Consider the following 27,734-nt stretch of genomic DNA (forward strand, 5'->3'; position numbering starts at 1 on the left):
TTGAATATTACTATTTAAAACCATTATAATATTACATTTTTAATTTTACATCATTATTTAACAACAAGTGGGTATGTATTGCACACATAAAATTAGTTTAATTTATCATAGTTTTAGTTAAGCAAATTCTTAAATTTTTCTTCACCTCTTTTTAGTAACCTGTCTTTTTGGGATTGAAATTGTTTAAAAAAAAATATGTTTCACAACCGCACAGCATAAAAATGCATTATAGCATTTCTTTATTCACTTTAAAAACACACTTCTTGTAAACAAAAGCTTATTTTCACTCTCAAAAAAATAATCTCTTAAAATATTATTTTATTGTTTTGATGAAAAACCGAAAAGTAAGTTAGATCAGGTTAACAACTATCATTTCTATATAATATTTGTTTCAGGAATTGGTTATTTGTTCTTTTTTTTTATTTATACAATACAATTGGATTTAAAAATATAGGTGTAGAGCGCGTTTAGTTTTATTCTAAATTAATATAGCTTGCGGGATCTAAAAACATATTTTCATTACAGTGTGTTAAAAAATGATTTGTGAAAAATTTTTGGAATTTAAGAATTTCATACTAAATAAAAAAAATATTTGTAAGCGGAAATATTTATTTACATTGGTTTTGGGTCTTGTACAAACATATTTATTTTATATATTTGATACATATTAGTGTTTTATCAGAAAAAGTCAATAAATTAAAAAAAATATATATAATTACGCCAATAACAAACTGCTCCAACTGATTTTCTTTCTTTGTTCATTAATGATGTTATATATTTCAAGAAATAAAGCTCTCTGAATTTTATTTTTTGCATTCCGTTACTTATCATTCTTCTTTTATGATGTTTTCAACCCACTGTTTAAAAAGTGTTACGTCAGTGAACAGTACGGGACAGAACGCTATATCTAAACAATATCCTTCGTCTGTAATATAATCAATGAAAACTCCAACTAACTTTCCATCTTGAACTAATGGAGCACCATAATCTCTCTGAAAAACATACGTAGTAAAATTGACAAAAACATGTATATTTTTTTTATTTCTACGTTTCTTTAGAGATTCAAAACACAAGAAAAAACTGTAGAAAATTTAGTTGTAAAATTAATTTTTGCAATAAATTAATCAGTTTATTAACTTATCTTTTGACAACCCACGACCACATTTATTTTAACAGAATTTTTATCCATGATTATAAAAATTGTGAGCATTAATTATAAATAAGGCTAACGAATTTTATTACGATCTACAGAAGTTAAATTTATGTTATATCCAGGTTTAAATAAAAAAATTTATCGACTATTTTAACATAATATCTTGGCGTGTAAAAATTTATTATTTTATGGCTTGAATTTATTTTTGGTAATTTTTAGACGTGATAGAACTTTGTATCACAGTAAATATGATAACATTTGAAGCCAGTATTATTAATATTTATGATGAAGAGTTAAGTTTAAAACGTTAATATCAATTGATAACATACAAAACTTCTACTAGTGTAATAAAGGAGTAAAAGAAATTACATTTCCAGTTAAAACATCATTTGATAATTTATTCGTTTTGCTGAAGGGAAGAATATCTGTATTTAGTATCAGAATTTAGAATATCTGTATTAGTTCATTTATAGGTTAGGAGTATGAGCGAATATTTTTATACTGACCGAGTTTTGGACAAACGTCTGAGATAATTGTTTCCTGAAGATAAAAAACTGATGAGGGAAGAGTTAACCGATAGAGTGGTGTATTCAGAATAGACGAGCTCATTGAAGCCGGGAGGAAGATGAGTTTGCACAAGAGTCCCGGTCACGATGATATGCGGGATGAAGTGGTGCGGTTGTTGGTACCAGTGGAGATATTAGGGGTTATGAACCATATGCTAGCCCAGGAACATATTCCAGTTAACTAGAAGGCAAGACTTGTGATGATATAGAAGCCTGGAGTAAAAAATACAGCGAGGTCGATTTGTCTAATTAACAATTGTTCTAAATCATTCGAATTAATGTTTGAGGCAAGATTACGAGCTAATATAAAAACCTGGGAGGATTGAGTCCAAGACAATATGGGTTTAGAACAGGCCGGTCAGCAGTTGACGCTGTAAAAGAACTGATTCGGATAGCAGATGAGGCCGCCAAAGTTACGTGGAGAACAAGAGAGATGCCTGCTGTGATCATATTAGCCGTTTTAAATGCGTTCAATAGCCTGAGTTGGGAGGCTATATTTGGGGCGATCCGAAATATAGGAGCAGAACGTTCGTTACCTTGGGAATATGATTCAAGAGTACCTGCAGGACCGATATATAATTTTTCACTAAGGAGGGAGTACAGTAGAACACGCGAGTAAAGATCACGCGAGGAGTCCCCCAGGGTTCAGTCCTGGGGCCCCTTTTATGGTGGACAATATATGTTGAAGTACTGAGACTGAATTATCCAGAAGGTGTGGCACCACTGGCTTTTGCAGATGAATTGGCCTTAGTTGTTAGGGTCAGGAAAGAAGAAGAGGTGGCAGCTACGGCTAACACAGAGATAGAGATGATTAGCGAATGGATAGTCGAGAAAGAGTTACAATTATCAGCCGGAAAACTACGAGTGATATTGATGACGGGTAAACAAAAAATAAGACCAGTTCTGATTAACTTAGACGGTAACCCGGCCCAACAGGTTTCAGAAGTATAATACTTGGGTGTATGGATAAAGAGTTGGAGAGTTCATGTTCAAGAAACTTATACCACAGTAAGAAGAATGGTTAAAAACTTGAGCATGCTATTAACGAACGTGGCTGGACCGCGATTACCAAGCAGAAAGTTGTTTGCGCACGTTATAAATTCGGTGCTCCTCTACAGTGCATCAATGTGGACTATAGTATTAGATGTCGAACGTTACAGAAGAAGTATGGAACGGGTGCAATGGCGGATGGTCCTTCGGGTGGCGTCTATTCTTTAGTTCGGAAGCTTCACTGGTTATAGCGAAAATATCCCCACTGAAACAGTTGGCCAATGTTTATGAAACTATAAAAAAATTCACTACCGTTCTCGATTATAATTGATTTTTTATCAAATATATTTTCTACGTTTTAACTTTTAGTTGACAGCTGGATATAGTAGTAGTTTAAATTTAATATAAATTGCTTTGTCGAAGATGTAAACTTCGGAATTTATTTCTCGTGATACATACTAGTACCAAATGGAATACGCTAACATTTTTATCCTTTATAAGTTAAAATGTATTTGCGTTTTCTTGAAGCAAAACAGTCTGAATTTATGGTTTCCTGAGAAATCTGATCACAAATAATCATTATGGTAATTAATAATTCGAGTTAAAAAGAAGTATTTTGTTAATTACGACGTATGTCAATATGGATTTGCCGAACTTTTTTTATGAAACGATCTAGTATTTGAAGTACCTACCGACAACTTATTAGGTACTGTAACGTAAGGACAGATGTATTCCAATGACTACGATTGCTTTTGTCACTTTCAAAAGGTTATAAATTTCTAAATGTAGTCATACTGAATACAATGTGAAGAAAATTGAATGGTTTAAAGAAGAAAACAACAAATAACAAAAATACTTACATTATATCCAATGGTAGCCGGGTTTTTCATTCCACAGATCGCTGTGTTTGATGCTATTGATGCAATATATGCTTCTTTACATGTTTTTTTGTCAATTATTGACAAATTTGCCATGAGAAGGTTATTACTTGGAACATCAGACTAAATAAACACAAAAACAATTATTAATGCATATATGAATTTACTAACCAGAGTAATTGATATTTTATATAAAAAAGATTTTTTTCTTCAGTGGGAATACAGTTTTTGCAAATTTATATTTTATGTTTTAACAATAGCTTTACCATTTCTTATTTATTTTAGGCAATCGAAATAATGCCTATGGCCATATTTTATAAAATTATTATTATGCTTTATTATTATTTTAGTAATTAATGAATGAGAATGACATGTTTTGTGTCGTAATAAAAGATTGATGTTCTAAATCTTACTCATTAGACGTAATTTTATCTATATATTTTCTATTTTATATGTTTATTTGAAAACATTTTTAACGAAAAGACATGAGATTTATTTTTACCTCCAACTAATTGTTAATTCATCAGTTCTTGTTAAATCCTTTTTATTAAAATAAAAACAATTATAAATAAATACTTAATGTATATTTTTATTTTTTATTATTCAATTTTTTCGAATTATTTGGTGTTTTGTGTGTTACGCAAGTAGAGGAGAAATGCCGGTTCTGGGACAAGGTCATACTTCCCCACCAATCGACGTCAATGACGTCACACACCCCCACCTATCATCATCAATAAAGTCACCCCCCGCCCATCGTCACCACCTACCACTCCACTGACGTCACGATCACGTGGCGATCACGTGATCCAAAAAAATAAAATATCACGTGACTATCATGCGGTGATCACGTGATCCAAAAAAATGCGGTGGTGGGGATGAGCGGGTGTGTGTGACGTCATGAATGACAAAGGGAAGGGGGCATACCCCCCCACCACCGTAGTCCTACACCCGGCATTTCTCCTCTTCTTACGCAATATGATACATAACTGAATCAACTATTTTTTTATGTTTTTTTGTTAATTATTTATTGAAATTATGAAATTTGTACTTAATTATTTAATAAGTTAATCTTTTTTTTAAATATCGCAACAATTTTTATTGTAGGTAAATATTTTAGAAAAAAAAATTCTCTTCTTTTTGTTATGACTGTGTTTGTTTATTCTTAGTAAAATTAATTTTAATCTATGTTTCTAATTGAGGGAAGGTACCGTATTTATTCGATTACCCCCCGCACTTTTTTTCTTGGAATTGCAGAGAAAAAATAAGGGTACGGGGCTTACTTGAAGCATAGCCTCTAGCCAGGATAATTTATGTAAAGTAAACGTTTTCTTAGAAGTACGTAAATTCAATCACATAAATATAGTTACATTAGGCTTTCGTTTATCAATACCGGATGCCGCTTATACAGAATAATCCTTAATTATTAAAATTGTGTTCATATTATGGATAGGAACGAAGTTACGATATTTTTATAAAACTGGTTCATTCTGTATAGGCTGCATCCGGTTATAATGACACTACAGTTACAGTATAAGTATCAGTATCGTCTTGTCTATTCGCCATAGTCATTGTACTGTTTGTGTATGTGAACGGTTATGTGCATTTTATCTGTTTAGCTTATCTTGTAAAGTTTAATACGGTGATTTATTTGATTATGACATTAAAATGAGTACAAAAGGGCAGCGTCTACGATCTTTTACAGTAAATGAAATACTGCGCGTTATAGAAGAGGCTGAAAAAATAGGAAATCGGCTGGCAGAGGTAAAATTTGATGTAGTTGAAAGCTGCATTCGAGACTGGCGTAAGAAGAAAAAAATTCTGGAAAAAGACACTAGTAACAAAAGGGCTTTTCGTGGCTTAAACCAAACTACACAGACAGAAAAAAAATTGTGTGACTTTATTATGGAAAAAAAGTAATGTAGTTATGCTGTCACGACAGAAATGTGTCAATCATATACTCGTGAAATCGCTAAATCATTGAATAAAGCTGATTTTAAAGCAAGCCGTGGATGGATAACACGATTTTTTGCACGACATGTTTTGTTAATAAGACGAAAGACGATCATTTCTTCAACGAATTTCTACCGCTTATGAACAAAAAATATTACAATTTTCACAAATAAATAATAAATCTTAGAAAAGATAAAGGCTATTTGCCTTCTCAAATAGGAAACGGTGATCAAACCCCGTATATTTTAAAATGTCATTTGAAAATACCGTAAACAAAAAAGATGAAAAAAGTGTTACGATTCGCAGTGGTGGTAATGCAAAAAAGGTGTAGTGTTATGCTTTGCATTATTTCTGATGGATAAAAATTACCTCCGTACATTGATTTTAAAAGCAAAAATCTTTCTACCGTACAGGTAAATGGAGTTATTATCAAAGCACAGGAATCAGGTTGGATGGACGAAACCTTAATTTTAGATTGGATCAGATGTGTATGGCAAAAGCGATCAGCAGATTTACTTAACAAAAAAAATACCGCTATGCTAGTAATGAATAGTTATCGGGGGCATACGACTGATAAAGTGAAAGACATTTTAAAAAAGTGTATGACAGACCAAGTAATAATTCCAAGCGGATTGGCATCTCTATTGCAACCACTAGATGTCTGCATTAATAAACCGTTAAAATCTGCATTAAAACAACTGTACAGTAAATAGATGGCTAATCTTTCTCACCCTTACAGGAAGAATCAAACGCCCAGATTTTAACCAAATTTGTGTTTGGATGAAAGATGCTTGGGAAGGTATTTCCACGGAATTTGTAAGGAACAGTTTTAAAAATGCGGAATATCTAATCAACTTGATGGTACTGAAGACGATCACCTTTGGCAGAGCGACGTAGAGACTACAGGTAACTCTTCTGCAGACATTGACAGTGACAGTGATTAATTAAAAATAAAATCCCATGTTAAAAATGAATTGAAATAATTCTTTTCAACATCATACTTTCTTTTCGTTTTACTGTCTTACTGATTCTGAACTAAACTAGTAGTTACGGTAATTAATTATTAATGTAATATTAACATTTTAATTTAAATGAACGAATTAAATGATTTACTTTCTGAATATTTTCGTATTTACGTATTTTTTTTATCAAATTTGTTGCACTTTAAAATACCGGTATATGCTCGATATTTTTTTTAGATTTTCGGTCCGGAAAATCTAGCTGCGCGGCTTATTTGGTGGAGGGGGTACTAGAATAAATACGGTATTTATTAGTAGGTCCTACATAAAGAACAATTTTATCGTCTCTATGGTGATAATTTTTGTTGTTAATACCCATACGAGTATAAGTTCTTTCGTTTATTAACCGAGAGAACTTTTTTGAGCTAAATAACTTACTATCTAGCTAATTGCTAAAAAAACGGTTACCGCTAGTCCTGTAACAACTGTGAAACGGGGAGTATTAACGCTTCTTCATCAATTACTACGAAACGCGTCTCTTTAGTTTATTCCTCAAGGGATCAACGAAATTATCTGACACAAACTAATCAGGGATATCTCATTGACAACAGGAGTTTAATCTTAGGAAGCAAAAATGGATCGAAGTTACACATCGTAGACTCCTGAGTAACAAATTATTCCTGTTTTACGCACGACAAAAGCGAGGTGATGTTAATGACAATATATTTCTTACTAAACGTTTCGAGCACCTTCCGATGGAAAGGACGGCCACTACCATTGATCAGGCAGAATATGTTAAACCGTGTCCTCTCATGCGAAATTGCTGACATCACAATGGTAAATTTATCGGAATCCTTGATGATGAAAGCTGATACTAATATGCAAGCAGTAAATAGCATGCGGTCGCAGGATTAAAGATTGCCAATGCAAAGAGAAGAGCATGCAAGCCATCTATGCGTTTTTCCATTAGGATCACCCCGGCGTATTATAATCGTTGTCGGGTGTACAAAGAAATTGATCAGAGAAAGGAACCGTAAAGAATCTTTTATGCTCCTAAGATTGCATCTAAAATACCTCCAGGCTCGCAGGTTAGATGGTGACCGTTTTGTAGTTACATATCGTTGTGCAAAACGGTTGCGACTCTACTTCTAACCATTCTCCCGTAATTCATACTTTTAGTACAACAATTACACGTAAAATAACTATCAAGCAAAAACTTATTTGGCGTTTTACAAAGAATAGAAGGCAGAATTGCGTTTAGATAGTCTAACGAAGTGTGCAAATAATATCGATGAGCCGTGAGATATTTAAGCCAAAAAATGCGGGAGACGTCTTGACGCTCTACGCCTAGTTGAAAACGTGCTGAGCTGGTAGGCATGGACTACGGGAGATAAGAGTGGGACCTGATTTCTGACAAGAGAACAGGACACAGGGCAGCCAATTACCCTGCTTAGTCTGTGCCTGCCAAGTGCGCCGCTTGTAACTTGGTAAAAGGCAGAGATTCCGGACACCGGGTTGGACGTAGGCAGTATAAGGCGTATGAGATTTCTCGGGCGAGAGCTGTAAAGAATACAGCTTATGGAGACTCCTGAATTGGGGAAAGCCTTTGAGGACGGACTCCACCATGCCGATCACTTGCGGCTGGAGCAGTTAAAACTGTAACATTCCCGGGCGGCCACCAGTGAAGCCATAAGGCTCCTTGAGGAGTACAACCTCGAGGACCGTACGCGGTTGGTGGCACGGTGATCGGCTACCGCTGGGTAGATGTTATTCATTCTCGTGGGGGACAGCCGATCTCCGCGGACGTGGTTGGCTCTGATTCATCGGGTCTTATCTAGATGCCCCATTGGTTTGATGAGCAATTCATTGTCATGCAAATCACGAGGGGTACACTCGATTTCGTACAAGTGTGGGATACTTCCAGCTTGGATGGAGTATAGATGACTTTCTGGCGAAGTTGAACAGGATTCTGGACGGTCCCCCGGGCATCAGAGTGCTGGTTACTCTGGACTTTAAGCAAAGTCTATAGCCTGGAGTTCACTACTCACTGACTCCAAAGGCGCTGGTTTCAACAGTTCGTTAAAGCCAGGAACCTCTCTACTTGATTAACGACGCAGAACAACCGGCAACTTTCTCTTGTGAAGTGGAGGAAAGTTACATCGACGTCACTTTGGTGACGGGCGACTTGATACAAAGTACAAGTAGCTGGACTGCCTGACCAGAGGCCAGTATGAGCGAACATAGGGTTATAACCTATGAGATCGTATACGGAGGCCGTCTAAAAGTTCTAGATTCTGGTCGCTATAACCTAAGGGGCCTGGTTCAGAACAGACTGCAGTGCGAGTGTGCAGTTGCTTTAATGGAGTTGGAATGGCGCATGTAGCACAGGGAGGAAATGGAATTGGTGGCTGAACAATTCGGGCAGGCCATCAAGACTGGCTGAAATAGGTTCTGCGGCGGCTATGGACAGCTCTTTAGGTGGTTCATGCCATCAAGGAAGCCAGATTCAAGTTATGGCAAGTCTCCATGCATGAGTTGCAGTACAAACCCTGGCAGCTCACAAAATCATGTTACCGGCCAAAGCCAGTGTACGTGCTTTCCAGTGTTCGATGCGGGTTTGGTGGTCATGACTACACTTTAACATCTGTGGCAACTTACCAGGCGTCTCTGGATACTCTGTTTCCAGATACTCCGGAGACTGAAGCAGATTTCGGCGTTAGTGCAGGAGTTATGCCCTTCCCTGTTGTACGGGCTGTGGATCCCGTTGATATAGACCGAATAATTGCTCGAGTGGCACTGAAAAAGGCACCGGGTATTGACCATCTTGACTAGGATATATTATTCGATTGCTGTCTGTCATAAGAGAGCCGCTTTGCAGGCTGTTTTCGAGTTGCGTAAGCTGGGGCTGCTTCTCGACTTGATGGAAAGTGGCTTTGGTTAGGGTGCTCTTAAAACCAGCATAGGATCCTAGTGAGGTCGGCAGATAGACTCAACAGCCTCTTGCCAGTAATTTACAAGTCGCTTGAAAGGCTGGTTGTGGAACGGCTCTGGGAAAGCAATGAGGTGAACTGTTTTCTAAATCGAGGCCAGTATGGCTTCACTGAAGGGGTTGGCACCGAAAATTGCATCTTAATTCCTCTTGCCGATGTAGGAAGCGCTGACTGTAAATATATTTTGGTAATTTTTATAGACATAGAGGAAGCGTTTCCTTCCTTGTGATGAAGTTCTTTCCTCTACGCATTGGAATGCCACAATGTTCCTATAGTCCTTCAGACCATAGTACGTGACTATTTGTCTATCTGTACGGCTCCGTTTAAGGATGCGCACCTAGTTGTGGAAAAATCATTTCCACGGGAAGCCCGCAGTGTTCCGTTCTCGGTCCCCTGGTGTGAAACCTGGTATTCAACGGATTTCTGGGATTGACATTTCCAGAAGGGCCACGGCCCAGGCTTTCGCCGATGACTGTCTCCTTTGAGTTCATGGTAATTCATAACCACAACTAGAATACAGGGAGCCGGCGGCCTTGACAACCGCACAGAGCTGGAAGGACATTCAAAATTTAATGACTTCTGTGCCCAAAACGAAGTTTATGCTTCCCAAGGATGCAGACAAATTATCGTACAGTCGTCACCCCCATATTAAATATAAATGCTGTGTAATCAGCCGATAATCAATTTGGCGAAAGCCGCATTTTCCGACCGTTTGGGAGTTCCTAGATGTGGTTGCTTTGTTCAGCCGGCATCCGTAATTTGCTTAAGATAAAGACTCTTACCGCATTGCCGTGGGAAGCTAACCCTGAGTATGGCTGTCCACCGGTCAATTATTATGGCTCCCAAGCGCTATAACATGGTGGACAGGTACTTTATGGCGTTCAGCGACCCAGGCGTCGTAGCGAATTGCTGCCTTGAAATAAATTTTATTATGGTTGTCATATATATTTTCAGTAGTTGACGGGGTGCGCCTACCCATTTTAGCAAATATATGACAAATGAACGTTTGGAACACGTAAGTCGGTGGTGTATGGCACTGCGCTTAATCCGCTCACGCTGTTAGGTAAGCTCTAGGAAGTATGTTAGAATACTCGTCGTGTTCGAGGCTCATCTTTCGTTTGTGACACAGACATTCGATCTTATGGTTCAGGGTGACCGAATGGGGTGGAGGAGGAAGAAATGTAAGCAAACCAATTTTCTGACAAAAGGAGGATCACAAATTAGAGGAGCACCTTATTATTTTCTGCTTTATGTACTACCAACGGATGGATTGCGACTATATCACGATGGCTCAGCTGTTTCCTTGATCCTGGCATGGTCTTCCGGCTGTATGATGATGGTCTTCGGGCTGTATGGGAGCTAGTTTTGATTTTATGACCAGTTTTTCCTGATTCTTTCCAGAGGACCATTCTGTTAGGAAGAGGTGTCTAGTGACAATTCTCTAAGGAGTTATGGAAAATAAAAATGTTGCTGTGTTCAACTCTGTAACACATAAGATGTTATTTATGCTACTAGACGACACACTTTGTTATAGAATAGAAACTGTTTCAGGTGTAAATGATCCTAAATCCAGGTAAACCCTCAGAGGATGTCTCATCTTTCAGGATGATTAGCTTTCTGCCGATTTTATCTAAGATCTTCGAGAGGTCTTTTCTTCATAGGCTATAGCCTATTTTGGAGTGTCAAGATGTATTATGCGTCCATCAATTTGGTTGTAGAATTGGTGGTTCTACTACACAGCAACCCGAAAAAAAAATTTTATTGTCCCGTTTTGAAAGAAAGAAGTACTGCTCTGCGGAGTTTTAGACGATCAACAGGTCTTTGATAAGGTTTTGTTAAAAGATATCCTCTTCAAATTGAAATCTAGCATTCCTCAAATCTATTATTTTTGATTGGCGAAATTACTTAGGTGGACTAATTCAACTTAGCTATTCCTGAACAGTCATTAGCAGTAATTTAATTGCTAGCAGTCTTTAGCAATTGACGATGACCGGATTGTAGCATCGGAAAAGCTTTAGTTTTCTTTGAAAGCAATCAGTGGGTGGCTGCTCTAATGGAAAATGAAATTTAATCCAATGAAATATAATCAAGTTACATGTACGACTTCTAGAGGATACTGCATTCCGGTCTACTTGGAAAACGTTGAAATCTCTTGTACAACTATGTGAGATCCTTACCTTACACCTTGATCGACGTATGGAGAGGTCGTGCACTGGAGAAGAACAAAAAATTGACCAGAAATTTAACCGTATATATTAGCTAATGATTAGGGTTCTCAGTTGTCTCTCTCTCTCTCTCTCTCTCTCTCTCTCTCTCTCTCTCTCTCTCTCTAACAAGCTCGTATTATATAAGATCATAAAATAAAAAATAAAAAACACCTCAAAAATCAAAGAACAAGATATTGAGACAAGTAACCTGTTTTCGTTTTTCATGAATTATGAAATACATGCATACATGGCGTTCCCATATACTCGGGACGAAAATGACCATTTCAGTTCTAGTACTAGGTTAGGTTATAAAGATATACAGAGCCCATTTTTTCAACATTCTGGATAACGGTGATAAAATAGACTATTGAAAATAATTCATTTGTTGGGCTTTAGTGATTGTAGTTTAATATACTCTATTTTAATGGTTTTTTTTGGTACTTTTATCTTATGCGTTTAACTTCTTATCTTACTGTTACTTTGTTTCTATTATTGTTAGATATTTAATATTGTTGTTTCAACGCTATTACCTTTTGTCATATTCTTGCTTTGGGTGCAGGTGGTGAAGTTACAGGAACCAGTGTTAAAAGTACTTATGATATAATGTGTGTTTATTCTATCTTACGTGTGACTATAACTATGCTTATTAACATAGACGTTTACTGTTATTATAATTAAATTTGTGATTATAATATAACCTTTTACTATTTTTTTGAAGGTCATCATTTGATAGCCCTCTCTTATGTGATATGGTTTTTTGCACGCTAATGGTTTCATCAGGCAACACCATTTTAAATTTATATTCTATACCCAAAAAAAAAATTGAAACATAATAAGTAAAGTAGTTTTACCCCGGTCGTATTCGATCCCCATCCAGTAACCACTGCAGCGCTTTCGGGTTTTGGAGTTTCAGAAGCAATGCTTATATTTTGCACCTTCTTTGAAAACTTCAGAGGTGTTTTTAGTTTAAGCAGGGATAAATTATAGTCCGTACCACCACACCAATCGGGGTGAATTATAACTTTCTCTACTTCCATCCTATTTGCTTGTTCGCTTAGTTTAGTGGTTCCAACTGCTACTTTCAAATAAGATGGATCAGGGCTGTAAATTAAAATTCAATATTATTTGATTAATATTAAATAAACGTCTTCCTTATATATATATTTATACACCGTTGACATCAGAGATAATGTATTATTGTGTATTATTAGAAGTTTTATATTATCTGTAACTTATTGTCGGATCAAGACAAATGCAATTTTTATTTTCAAGTACAATCATTGGAGGTTAATCGCTGCAAAAAAAAAAATCATGTTCTTTTATAATAATTTCTATAGTCTTATTATACAATATACCTATAACATACATTTTCTTTAATTATATAATAATACATTATATCGCTTTTTTGTGCCAAAATGGGTTTATTTTTAGTAAGTTTAATTAATAAAGGATACCAAAATTAATTTATTGTGTAACTGACAGATTTTTCCCACGTTTTTAATGCACGTAGGAAACAAAATATTATTGTAAACTATGTAGAGAAAATTTGATAAGTATTATGGTTAAGAAAGGACAGGGTGAAAGGTAAGTGATACCTCATTACCGAATTTCTTATATGAATAAAATAATAGTAAAGTAACCACCGTTGTAAGCCATAAAGTTACTTTGTGGGAAAACAGAAAAAGATTCCTCAATCGCAATTGAAACTGGTTCACTCAACAAGTAATTTTGATAAATTATTTTAATAATAATGTTAGTATATTTTAATGCTGGGGAAGATGATGGCAAAGCATGATTCCTATATTTAATTAATGGTGCTCATTAGGACATTAGTATAATTTTATTACTCTAATTATTATTGTTACTATTATAATTATTATTGTATTATAATAATCTGCTTTGTTTTATTATTTTGTTTACTATTTATTTTATAATATTTATCAATTTATAATCTAATTTAGATAGATACTGGTTTTATTTTTGTGTCCCTACATGTTTTCTTTTACACAAAAATACTCCATTGAATTGAATAAATTTTTTTTTGTAATATAGTAATATTAAAAATATTAAAAAAGGCAACCTAAATTTATCTGGAAAAATATTTAAATAAATATAATCTATTTTTGGGAATCCTTATAAGCAGAATTTTATAACAAAATTTTAGAATTGCAAAGATTTTTTAATTGTATACACATCCGCAATATATTTTTACTAGTATTTATAAATATATTAAGTATTTAGTATTTACGTCCAGTAAATAATATTCATGTATATTATATTTCTTAACAATTTAATGTTTAAGAGTGTAATAAGGATTTACTATTTTTCTATTCGATTTTTTTAAAATCCACATTATTCGTTAAGCTCAGTTCACATACAGCTGAGATTTATTTATTTATTTTATTTATTTACAATTTAAAACTTACATGATCATCCAATAGACCTAAGTCTGTCGACAGATATACTAAAGAATTATTATTACATTATTAAGTGGTTAATGTAATAACCAATTTTATGTAACAACTAAAGATATTATTTGTTTTATAATAGTTATAATAGTAGTACAATTATAAAAATTAATTTAACAAAATTTAACTATATATTTAAAAACTAATGAACTAATTATTTCTTTAATATTTGTTATGTATTAGATTTAGTAACTAAAACTATATTCATGAAACAAAACTATACTTAATTACAACAACGAATTACACAATTTATATCTTGTTGCAACAATTACATAAAGAAAATAAATAACTAAGCTTTAACCATTCAGCAATACATTATTTATTGATTTACAATAATTATCAACATTAAAATAATAACTATAATCATGTTATAATTGTCTGGACTGCCAGTATAAATCCAACAAGAATCCTCTTAGTACCTATTACGTTATAGTTAATGCCCACTCAATGAGAAGTTTTTTTAAATCATTTTTTTTCATTTTTACATTATTGAGGTGATTCGGTAAAGAATTAAGTAATGCAGGAACAACATACTTCTTTAATCGTTTACCGTAAGTATTATTATTATATCTATCAGTAATAAAGCTTATTGCTCTCAAATTGTATCCACTTTCTACATTTACCCTGTATTCACTGTTGTCAAGTTCTTAAAAATAATTAAGAATTTAAATAGACCTCTAGCTGAGAGAAACCTTGTAAGGTTATTTAAATTAGTGTCATAATTGTTATCAGAATCATAAAGAGCAATATCATTAAGGACCCTATTTTGTATTAAATTTATTTTATTTATGAGATAATCTGCTGCTGATCCCCATGCTGTCAAGCCGTATGGAATAACAGATTCAAACAAGGATGAATAGAGTAAGCGTTTACAGTGAATTGATAATAGGGGTGAGATGTGGTGGAATTTCATAGCAACCACTCTTAAATTTTTACACATATGTTTTATATGGTGATCCCATCTAAAAAAAGAGTCAAAATGTACACCCAAATATTTGTATTTGTCAGCATTCAGGAGATGTTCACAATTACAGTTAATCTGGTAATATTTTATACAGTCACATGTATGACAAATAATTTTTATTGGTCTTTGGGATCGAAGATAAGGAGATCTTACATGTAAAACAGCAGTTTTTTTAGCGTTAATAATTAGGCCTTTGTCATGAAGCCACTTTAATAGATTATTAAAATCTTCTTGCATTAAAAACTCTAAATTTTCTAATTGCTTATGTCCAAATGCTAAAACACTATCATCAGCGTATTGCAAAAGACGTGAATTAGAGATCGCGCTAGACATATCATTAACGTACAGATTAAAAAGTGTTGGGCCCAAGATAGACCCTTGAGGCACGCCACTATCCGTTTCGTATCTATCACTATATTTATCTTTAATTTTAACAATAATTTTTCTGTTACTTAAATAGTTTTATAGCATATTATTAATAGGGCCATTAAACCCTAGCTTATTTAGGGCATCTAGAAGTTTATGATGGTCTAACGTATCAAAGGCTTTACGAAAATCTATAAAAAGTAAGATTACATGGTTACATTTATTTAAGTTAATATTGACAAAATCGGATAAATCATTTATAGCATCATTAGTCCCAATCCCTTTTCTGAAACAATATTTAGTTTCACTGATTAATTTGTTATCATCAAGGTACTTAGTAACATGCATAGAGACATACCGTTCAAAAACTTTTTCGATACATGACAGTATAGAAATTGGACGATAATTATTTAAATCTTTAAAAGAACCAGCTTTATAGATAGGTCTAACAGTAGACATCTTCAGTAGATCAGGAACCCTCCTTGATTTAATTATATTGTTTACTATAATTGAAATTAAAGGGCTGACTTTATTAACAACATATTTCAAATCTTTGATCCGTATGCCATCTACACCTGGCAATTTTTTATCATTCATAGATGAAATTATATTTTCTATTTGTTTAGGAGAACTTAAAGGTAAATGAAAAGACACAAGCTGCATGCAATTGCCACCCGTGAATTTCAAGAACTTATGTATAAAATTATGTTTAATATCATCTACCGAAGTTACAAAGTGTTTACCGATAATGTCTGCAGCGACCTTACCCGCGTTATTAGATGAACTGCTTACATGTTTAATTATAGTATCGTCTAAGTTACGCTTCGAGGGTAACCCCATCAAAGAGTTAAGTAGTTTCCAGTTACCCTTAATATCATTCTTTTGAAAATTTTTAAATTTATCATTAAAATACTTCTCCCTCGCTTTTCGTATTTCAATATTAATTTTATTTCTATATAATACGTAATCTTTTCGAATTTCCAGGTTAGCTGGTGCTTTTTTCCATTTTTTGAACAGTTTGTCTCTATACTTTATTTTATTTAGAATGTCATCCGTCATCCATGGTTTTTTCTATTTTGAATTTTAATCCTATCAGTATTTCTGCGAACTAAAGAACTGTTATACACAGAATTAATTATATCAACGAATTTCTCATATGCAGATGGATTATTATCCATCTTATTACCTAAGGTGTTATAATTTATGCTATCTAACTTATATCTAATTAAGGCATTATCTAATTAAAATGAACCAAGACTGTCATCCATCGATCGTTGGGATGAATTCTTGTACAACAGATCTGCTATTACCACATAGTGATCAGAAATTTTAGTTTCAATTACTCCAGAAAAAACGTAATCAGGAAAGCCTCTAATAAAAATGTGATCTATACAAGATCTAACAATTACCCCATCTCTTATTTCCTCCCTCGTTATATCAGATATGCAACACATGAATCCTGTTGTATGCAATAAGGTTTGATAGTAACTAACTACAGTATTTTCCTTAGTAAGATCAATGTTCATATCTCCGATTAAGACCGCATTATTATTATTACAGTTATGTAGAATATTTTCAAGATCATGTAAAAATTCACGAACATTTAAATCTGGCGGTCTGTAAAAGCATATTATCGTAAAATCATCGGTCTTAACGCCCAATTTCACTGAAACCTGAATGCATAATAGTTCACAACTTGAGACAGTCAAATCCAACATTATTCTTTCAGCACTGAGTGTGCTACGACAAAAAATTAAAATACCACCACCAGACCTAATATTCCGGACACAGTGATAGGAGTCATAGCCATTAATCTGATAAAAATCAATTAAACTTATTTCATTATCCGTAATCTTTATTTCCGTGAGAACTATCAAATCTACGTGACTATTACCTAGGTGAAATCAAGAATTCATCCCAATGACCGCGAATAGCCCTAATATTTAAATGAAGTATACTCAGTTTCGATAAAGTGGAGTAATCTTGTTAAAATTCGTCTAGGTTCGAGCAGTAATTATCAATAGCCAAAAACCAGCCATTAAAAATATTATTTTCATTAATGTTTTCCATTTCAATAGAGATTCGAAAATATGTCTAAAACGCACAGATTACATAAGCTATACAGATTATAAGATTATATAATTTGTAAACATAATATAAACATTTTATTTAAAAACATATAATAAATTTTATTTGTAAAGACTAATTTAATACTAATCGTTGTTATGACTAATGTCTTATCTACGCAAAAACACAGTATAACCGATTTTGTTAAAGGGGTGGGAGAACATATATTCGATAGAACAAACGCTCGAATAAGATCGTAGGTGTAACTTAATGATATCAGTATCGTATTATTTGATATCAATGTCGTCACCATAACAGAGATAACATTTTTGAGATAGGCTCGCAAGAGAAATACATCGTTATGCAAGTCAATTATCCTTATCAATTTAAAGCCAGTTTCTAAAAATAAAATATTTTTCATTAAACTATTAATCACTTTAAGAAATAAACTGATGCTTATAAACATAGAAAAGTAGCTGCTGAATTGAAATAAAATTAAATTAAGTGAAAGTCTTCCTTTTTTATACTATTGGAACAGTAATACCAAGAATCTTGAGTCATCAATAACAGAATATGATAAATATAAAATGCAATAAAAAGATAGAAATAACTAATACGTGAACTTACATTTACAGAACTGAATGTAATGTACATAATAATATTATTACCAAACAATTCTATTATACTCTTAGGGATAACGCTATCATAGTTACAAATTTATATAACTCACTTGATTTTTTTGCAGATCCGCCTCAGTATTAATTTTAATAGCAAACACATCTTCACTTTTCTTAACAAATATTTTACCATTTCGTACCCATTCAAATTTGTACTGAAGTTCACCCGCTTTTTGTTTCGTTTTATAAAGTAAGTCTTTTATTGATGTTACTAGATTTTCATTAATATACACTTTTTTGTCACTTCCATCTGTAAGAACCATATCATTTGTTAGCTTCTCGCGCTTTTTGCTGATCCAGAAATCTCGCGTTTTTCTGCTGCTAAATTGCACTATGATCGGTGTGAATCAGTCTTCCTCCTAGTTGGTAGTCTATGAACCGCTTCCACACCGTCCAAGCTGAAAGGAATATCTAGTTTATCAGCGATTTTCTGAAGAGAGTCATGTAAATTTTCCTTACGGTTTCCATCGGGGTGTAATTTTAGCCCGTGAATTTCAATATTTTTGTTTCTTCCATATTGTTCGAGTTGTATGATTTTATCCTTCTCTGTTACGCTTTCTCGGAGTTGTTTCACTTCTTGGAGAAGATCCTTGTTAGATTTCTGTAATTCACTAATTTCATTTTTAATATCGTCATAGAACAGGGATAGCCTACCAAGTTCATTTTCGGTCCTACTGGAAGAAGCTCTGACTTCTGCTTTGAGTTCTAAAATGATAACTTTTAATTCATTAATACGGGTGAAATCTAATATTTCTTTAGTCGAATCCACTGATTTGTTGTCAGTAGATTTGACTGATTTGCGACACTCACAACACATCCACTCTTTTTTCTTTTTCTGCGACATTCGCTGATATGTATTCTCCGTAATTCCAACGCATTTATGGTGGTAACCATATAAACAAAAACGACAAATAATGTATGTTTCATCAATCGGTAATTCTCCCTCACAGGTATTGCACTTCTTCATTTTCAAATATTTTTTTTTTATCAAACAGGATTACAATATAAAAAAATATTTAACACTGGTATATAAAATACAACATAATTGTTCAAGAAAATATACAGTTGTGTATTTAAGATAAGAACTGCTTATCTACTACACTCTGAACAGGAATGCGAATAGAGCGACACACGTCCGTTCAGTACAGCAGCCAGACGCAGACTGGATGTGACAGAATTTGATAAGGCCATTCTACAGTAAACTTATATTACTACTAGAAAAATGCTATCTGAAAGTTTGCTGTTGTTTTCACTTCCTTTATTAATTGCAATCGAAATTTAATAAAATCAAAGAAACAACGGATCAATTATTAATCAGTGATACTGATTAAAATATTAACCTTCAAAAATGCTATGCTATTATTTATTGTGGAAATAAAAAAATTGATATTTTTTATAAAAATACCATTTTATGGTTTGTTTGTTACTAATATTCTTATTATTAATGATTGTTTTGTTGACCCATTAAATTACGTTACATCAAAAACACTTGGTGATTTGTAACTTGTGAATGAAATCAAATAATTCACTGCATACTCTTTGATATTCTTAGCAAAATAATGAGAAGATTACGTGTTAATTAATTTAAACTGTTTTAGATATCAATAGTTCTTATGATATTGCCATTTGTCATGGCATTTCAAAGCAATTTTCTAAGTAAAGGGTGCAAATAAAAGGGAGTTAGGATTGAAGAGAAATAATATCTCTAAAATAAAAATGTAGAAAGGGATTTGTTAAGTACAACCACTCTTTTTTTATTAAAGAATAACAATAGAAGAAGAAACTTTTAAACTAAATTCTGGAGGCTATTACATCAAGTGATTTTGTTATTAAATATTCAAAATCACAAATTCAAATACATTCCAGTCGGCTTGCACTTTATAACTGTTTACGCAAAAATATAAACCAACTGGTTAGAGATATTTGTTTGAACAGAGCGTCGTTCACCATATATACGATAAACAATAACGAAAATTTGCATTCACGGGGGATTAAATTCTCTGAATGAGCTGTTTAAATACTTGGATTACCTAGTAATAGTTCGTATAAAAATTATAAATATGTCATTAAATGGCTGCTGAATTTACAATGTTATATTTATGTTTCTACTTTTATTACACCGGTAACAACGAGTACTTTGAAATAAACCAAGGTTTAAAAAATAAGACTGTTTCAATGATGAAAAATTTCATCTTTATAAACGAATGAATTTTGTGGTTTTAATTTGGGCAATATTGAGAGTTCTTTTGAATGAAATAACGGTGAGTCCCATTAAGCACCCTGTTAATTTACGGTAATTTTTTATTCGTTTTAGTCATAATTACTTCACGTTTATTTGACTATTTTTTCTATCGATATAATAAATTAGGAATAGACATAATACTACTAAATAAAATAAAATATATGTGTATTTGTAAAATTCTCTGAATAAATATTTTGGTGATGTAATGCTTACAACCAAGCATTTGTTTAGTGATGTAATGGTCTTGATAGTCCAGTTAATCTTAAAACATTTACCTTAGTGATTGTCTGGGGATATGTATGCATGCGTGTATCTGTGTTTCTACATGTAAAAATTCAATAAATTATTAAAATATCAATCTTAAAAGAAATATCTTTTCCGTTTACGTTACGTATCTCACTTAAAATGTGCCCTTAAATATAATTACATTTCCTTCAGATTTTTATAAGGAATTATTGCTAAAACTTGCATAAAACATATACTGAAAATAGATTTTAAATTATTAGAATATGGCTTTAAAATATTTAATGTACCTTCGATTTGGTGTGCAATTTAATTTTACCTAACCGCTTAATAACCATGTTTATTCTCATCAAAGATGACGTGAGTGGTTTCATTATTTGTCCCATTTCATCGTTTTATCAACATTATATTAAAACTAAAATTATATTACAATTTGAAACATAGTAACAACTCTAATATCTCCTTTCCTTATAATAATACAAGGTAACAAAGGAATCATCCTTCGTTATTTATTACAACGAAGGATGATTTATATTTTCTATTTTTGTATAGACTAAATAAAATAAGTAAATATATTTGTTTAACTATATTTTACGTTACTTACAGTGTTGTTGTTGAAATTATCCAATTCTTATTTAATATAGCACCAGAGAAATAAAGCGTGCCTTCAGAGTAAATTGCAGCCTGCAAAAAGATAATGAAGATATAATGAATAAAACCACTATTTTACCGGAAAATTTAAAGAGTAAAATTGACAGAAATGTTTGAAATCTTTAATAACTGTTTCCTAACTGCTCGTGGAAAAAAATATAAGTACACGTAAAATAAATAAGATTGAGTCTAAAGGAGAAGCTACTGCTTTTTTCCACGTAAACAATATGATTTACAATTTCGTTTTGTTAGTAAATAATAATAACAATTTAAAGAAATAAAGGTTTTATCAAGAAAAATAAAATAAAATTCTTGAACTTTTGAATAGATGTAAATTTTTCTATACCGGAAAATACTGTCGCCGAATGGCTTCGACTGCACGGAATTCATAACCTTGTAGTGGCCGCGAAATGGGCCGTTTTTTGCGTTACCTCTGACAAGAGCTCTTGGGTCCGGAAGCTGATCTCTGGCGAAGTAGGGAAGTTGTGGCTCATCCATTGAAATCTGACCGGGCTTTCCCTCAGCGGCAGTGGTGATCCCCAGAGCTCCGCAGTGTCGGATCGGTGTCGGTCGTCCTTCGCCGGCGCGGCCAAGGCTGGGGATTCTCCTGCCGAGTCCGCCGGCCAGGGCAATTGAAGTCCGGCGAGTTGGAGCTGGAGGGGAAGGCAGCGTCCGCGTCCAGTGGGTCCCTCGGGAACCGGCCGGGCCGGGTGCTCCGGCGGGGATGTTGGCATCCACCGGGTGTTCCCATGTTGAGCCGGTCGGGAAACTTCTTCTGTCTTCTTCCATCTTCTTCTTCTTCTTGGTTTTCTTCAGGTAATGGTCGACGATGAATTGAAAATTCACACTTGTGCACGCTCTTTTACTGGTGCTTGAGAGTGGTTGGGCCGCTGCGCCGCTATGATGGGAGGACTGCGCGGTAATCTGCGCGGCGGTAGTGATGCTTGTATCAGCGCGATCGTATACTGTACGCTAGCTCACACTGAATTATTACACTGTTCGATATTAAATTGGGCATACATGTGTAACAATGCATATGTGTGTGTTTGTGAGGGGGGTTGTTTATTTGTTGTAAAGATATTACAATATAAAAAAAATTTCTTTATAGGATTGTAGGTTTTTTTTTTTTAATGAAACTGGAGAATGATTTGGTCATAATTTTCAATATACTATAAGCTACCTACCATTTAAAGATCATTCCAAGTATGTGGCTACGGTCTGTAGGATAGAAATTGTTTTCTTATTATTTCGCCGCATGAATATCCTTTTAATAATATTATGTTACATAAATCTCTGTAATATATTGAAATACTTTTTTTCAAATAATATTTTATATTTCGAAATTTATATTTTCCTATTATATTTTGAATGACAGTGTGAGTAAAACAAAAAATTTCCAAGTATGTTAAAATTAAAAAAAAAAAAAAAAAAACATTTTAAGGAGTCCCTCTAAAAAGGCTGCAACCTAAAGATTTTCATATAGCGAAGTTTTAGCGTAAAATTGTTATTTATACTCTTTTCAAGCTAGTGGTGCCATCTTGTAGTAAATTTTATGACAATTTTGATTCTTTCTTGGTTTTAAAAATTTAGGTCAGTGAAGAAAGGTTTCACATGCAGGCAAGATGGCCAACCAGGCAATAATGTCTCCTACTTTTCTTGTGTTAAAAAGACAAATCACGGTTAAAAACGAAAAATAAAATAAAATCAGTGACAGCAAGTGAAAGAAGAGTGATTAAAAGACAGTAAACAGAGTTTCGTGGACTCCAAAAATGTTGTTAAATCTGGCAAACAGTTTTCCAAATAAGGTGAGTCTAAAAACGTTACTTGTGCGTATCTATCTACCCTATTCTCTTCAGTTACTTTCTTTTTTTTTTTGTTATTACTCAATTTTATCTGTTTGACTATAATTTAAATGATGTAGTTTTAATTTTAACCTAATTTTTTGGGTAAAAATAGTATGCTGTTTGAGGTTAATTTTATTTACTGTAAGTTACGAGTATTAACAACTATAACTGTTTAACTTGTTTTTCATGGCACAAATGAAGTTCAAAATACAGCTGACAACGTGTTGATAGTCTGCTTTCTCATTCATTTAGATATAAATGATTTAATATTAAAAACCAAATTTTAGGTAACTAGCTGTAACATTTTTTTTTTTTTTTTAATTTGTGGATTAACTAATTTTAAATTCAAATTCAGTCATAATTATCTTTCGGTTGATACATCATATTGTTTTCTTAATATTTGCAGTGAATGAGAAAAACAATTAAATCAAATTTTATGAACTTAATAACGACTCCCATATATCATGTGTGAGAAATATTTTAATTCAGGTTATCATTTTTTTTCTTTCAAGATTCAACTTATTCTAAATACTACACTTATGATGGTTGCGCAAAGCTAAATCAAAACTGGCAAAAGTAGCTGAATTTTTTCTATTGGTTTTATAAGTACAGGTACAATGAGCGACAGCGTTTCCTCGCAGAAGCATGAAGGTGAGTGAAGTAAAACGAAGGAACTTGGATGAAGTCATCTCAAAACGTCAGAGTACGGTTACGTACTCACTCCCAATTGATAAAAGCTCATCATGGCAGCAGGTATGTCAAAAATAGCTTTCACCTCCTTTGAAAGTTACTCGTCTTAGATTACAGCTTCTTACTGCTAAACTGAATTGTGGCCAAAGTGATGAAGATGGACTGGTAAACATGAAAATAAACCCAGAAACAATCTACACTGCGACAGATTACTCGTTGCTGAACATATTTCATCCTTTCCTTCTTAAGAAAGCATCTTAAGCTACATGAGTAACTTCTCCAGCAAGAAAAATCTCTCGCCCATAATCACTCCGTGAAAAAGATATATGCACTCTTTTTGAAGAAGTAGTCGGATATTAATGTGAAATTACACATTTATACGCTGGTTTACAATGAAAACTATAATCGTCATTTTGTGGTACCAAGATCTGATACGTGAAAATTATGTAAGAAGCACTTTATACAGATGGCCGCGGCACAGAATGAAGAAGAATTGGAAGAATTACGGTCTGTATTGCATCACAGAAAAGCTGATAAATCCTATAAAACTTTGGCAGATGATACGAAGGCTGTTAAAGAAAATTCCAACAAGGTCATTCTCAGCGCTGATTTGCAGCAAGTCATTTTTACATCCAGTTTCATACATTCTTATGAACACTATCGTAGACAGTATTCAATTTATAATTTCTGTATACATGTTATGGGGAAGAATGCTGCAGCAATGTGCTTTAGGCACGAAAGTGTCAGAAAACGGGGATCACCTGAGATTGCATCTTCTGTCTTTCGCTTCATTTAAAATAATTTTGAAATACTGGGCGTTCATCAAGAGAAAATAGTAATACTTTTGTCTGAAAACTGTGTAAGCCAGAAAAACAACTGGATAATGGCTGCATTGTGTCACTACCTACTAGCTTTAAGAAACTTCACATAAGTTAACCAAAATTTCTGGTGACAGGGCACAGCTTTCTGTCTTGTGACCGTGATTTTGCAATTAATCAGAAGTGCAAGAAGACAGCATCCCTTTATACACCTCAGGACGTAATCAACCTGTTCAAGGCTGATCCTATCAAATCTCTTCAACTATTTAAAAATGGAAGGGCAGTTTTTGGATTTGGCACCGATTGAGAGCCACATATATAAATACCCTGATGTGGAGTTAAATGAGACTAGAAGAATTCAGTTCACTTGTGAGGAACTAACTATGATAAGGAATCGGACATGTCGCAGTAGTATTAAAAATGCTCAGTGTATAATGTAGTGAAAAAGCACCTCAACACTTAACTACTGTAAACCGAGCAGCTAACACTGCGGATCTGCAGAACCTTTAACCTAGAGGAAAATTGCCAATAAATCCAGAAAAAATGACAGATCTTAGGCTTTTGTATTACCTGCCTTCTGAACAAAGAACTTTTTGAATCATTGCAGTGTGCTACAGAAGAAAATTTAAAGTAAAAAGAAAAATATAAATAAGACTAAAATATTTTTAAATTGTGCCTTAAAAAGACTGACAACACTTTAATTATTTAAACTAATTTTAATTTAAGTTTATTACTTTATAAGTAAGTATTATAGTACAGTTTTTGTTTTCAGTAAACATTATTTTATTTTTTTATTAAAAAGGTTTATAGACGTACTGTGAAATATATATATATTATTATATTCCACATTACGCCTATTACATTTCTGTAAAAACGACACTAATGCATTATTACTTTCTACACTAATTGATATAGAAAGATTACATATGGGCATTTGTAAAGTTTTTAGTCTAAAAAATTCTTAATTACGTAATAACGATACCATTTAAGTATAAAAACAATAATAAATGACAGAAATTGAAATATTATCAACAAACTAATTGCAAAAACGAATTAGAATTATAAATTTTGACACAGAAAATACATGAAATATTTTTCGCACTTCCTCAAAAAAATTAATTTAGTTGGTTGTAAACCAACCTCTTAGAGGAACATCTTCCTTTATTAATAGAAGAGGTAGCAAAAAAAGTTAAAATTTCTAATAGTAGGATGTTATCTACTGGTCAAAAAGAATTTTAAATACCCATTCAAATTACGATACAAGAAGTAGATTTTAAAGGTTATTTCTTGATATTAATAATAATGAAATAATTAATTCTATCAGAAAGATTGAGAGAAACCTTTAATACTTTTTGAGGAAATGTTCAGAGGTTTTTTTTTTAATTTTATAAAGCTATATTTTATAAAACACAAATTTTAATGGTTGGGAAAAAATATCTTTTATTTTTATTTAATTTAGTCTTTTAATAATAATAACAACAGCAATAAATAATAAAAAAATCAATAAGTATTATTATTATTATAACTAAATATGCAATACTTTTATAGTTTTCAATTCTAATTTATTACATTTGTAATGATAATATATATAACTACAGTAAAAAAGATTGTAAATTTACGTGGTTTTTTTTTCTCTATATAAGCAATTTTTTATAAACCCATGATGTATTAATCTTCTTGAGAATTTTTTTAAAATTCGGACGATAAAAGAATTTACGTAAACTACCCTTCCTGTTTGCTATTGGACAATCGGGTGTTCTACTTTGGACTTACCATTTCATTGGAAAGCAACCTTGACGTCACCTCATTGTGCAAATTTAATTTATTTGTTGACGAAGTAATAACAAAAGACAAAACACCACAACTACGAGTATAATAAACCGCTAGTATAACAGGCTTATGAAAAGAAAAACAGAAGTGACCTTAAAAAATCTACTTTCTTATGCAAAAATTCTTGGTTTGTTACGGAAAAGTTTTGAAAAATGCTCCCAGTTAGATAGAAAAATATTAAAGAGGAAAGGAAAATTATTTATTTTAATTAATTTGAATTAAACAAAGACTTGATAATTGTACAGTTGAAAATATGTTGCATCATTACAAGCGATAACCTTACATTATTACTTTACAACAGTTTTGATAATATTAAAATCGAATTCCTTTTCTTTGTTCAATGGTACAGTGTATTACAACAAACCGGCCATCATTTAATTATTTAACCTTTAATTATACCATACGCTTCCGCTAATAAAACTTTAAATGCTTTCTAATAAAATTAAGAAATTGGTTAATATAATTTAAAAAAAAATTAAAAATTATTAATATATAAATTTATTATAAATTTATATGGGAATATTAGTATAGATATATAGTACACATTTTCCAAACAAAACAAACTTAAGAGTAAAGGCGAATGTCGTAAACAGAACTAATAACTAAACCATTTAAACTAGAGTTGACGTGTAATAAAAAAAATCGATTATATATTTTAATGATTGCTTTTTGATATATTGTATGATGCTCGTAGCGATGCTCTATAAAAGAAAACGATGTTGTGAACTAAAGTTTATTAACTTGTAAGTTATTTATGTGAAATTAAAATTACAATCTGAAAAATTAAAATTTACTGAATTATAATCGTTATGTATAAAAACAAACCTGATATGGATGGTGTAATATGTCGGTGGGAATACCGTGAATTATTTTATATGATCCTTCATTCTGAATCTGTTTTAAATTATTAAATTGAGGAAAGTGTAAATTCGAACTCGCTGCTGCTGAAACATACAACAAATTTATAGTAAATAAGTGTTATTTACGTGAAATTTCACTAAAACAGAATATTATATTAGTGGTAAACTCTTTTTTTTATTTAATAATTTTTAAATACATTTTATGCTAAATATAAAAAGTTAGTTATACCTATTGCGATCGATGAAAGAACTAAAAATGTTGCAGCAATCATGGTTGGTTGATGTGGAAGTGAATTCTATCTGTTCCGTATTTATTTTGTA

The 27,734-nt window shown here is 32.7% G+C and overlaps 1 protein-coding gene across 2 annotated transcripts; it reads right to left on the reverse strand.

Annotated features, from left to right (window-relative positions):
* Positions 1–589: 589 nt before the first annotated feature.
* LOC142318172 (trypsin-3-like) lies at positions 590–27,734 on the reverse strand. 2 transcript variants are annotated; one of them, XM_075354717.1, is made up of 6 exons: positions 27,643–27,734; positions 27,379–27,494; positions 21,325–21,404; positions 12,545–12,794; positions 3,570–3,710; positions 590–992 (listed from the first exon to the last, which is right to left on the reverse strand). In XM_075354717.1, the coding sequence occupies exons 1-6, from the start codon at positions 27,683–27,685 to the stop codon at positions 828–830; spliced, it is 795 nt and encodes a 264-aa protein (XP_075210832.1). In that variant the 5' UTR covers positions 27,686–27,734; the 3' UTR covers positions 590–827. The 2 variants fall into 2 exon arrangements, with proteins under 2 accessions (XP_075210832.1, XP_075210831.1); XM_075354716.1 differs by having other exon boundaries at positions 27,379–27,497.

This window comes from Lycorma delicatula, chromosome 1 (genome assembly GCF_047948215.1).
Source record: "Lycorma delicatula isolate Av1 chromosome 1, ASM4794821v1, whole genome shotgun sequence".
Classification (NCBI taxonomy): domain Eukaryota; kingdom Metazoa; phylum Arthropoda; class Insecta; order Hemiptera; family Fulgoridae; genus Lycorma; species Lycorma delicatula.

Excerpts from the sequence above, each read along its gene's own strand:
- LOC142318172 (XM_075354716.1), bottom strand. The coding sequence starts at position 27,685 with ATGATTGCTGCAACATTTTTAGTTCTTTCATCGATCGCAATAG. Across the intron at positions 12,795-21,324 it reads ATAATTTCAACAACAACACT|CCCTGATCCATCTTATTTGA; the intron begins GTAAGTAACGTA and ends TTTAATTTACAG. Across the intron at positions 3,711-12,544 it reads GGGGATCGAATACGACCGGG|TCTGATGTTCCAAGTAATAA; the intron begins GTAAAACTACTT and ends GTGTTTATTTAG.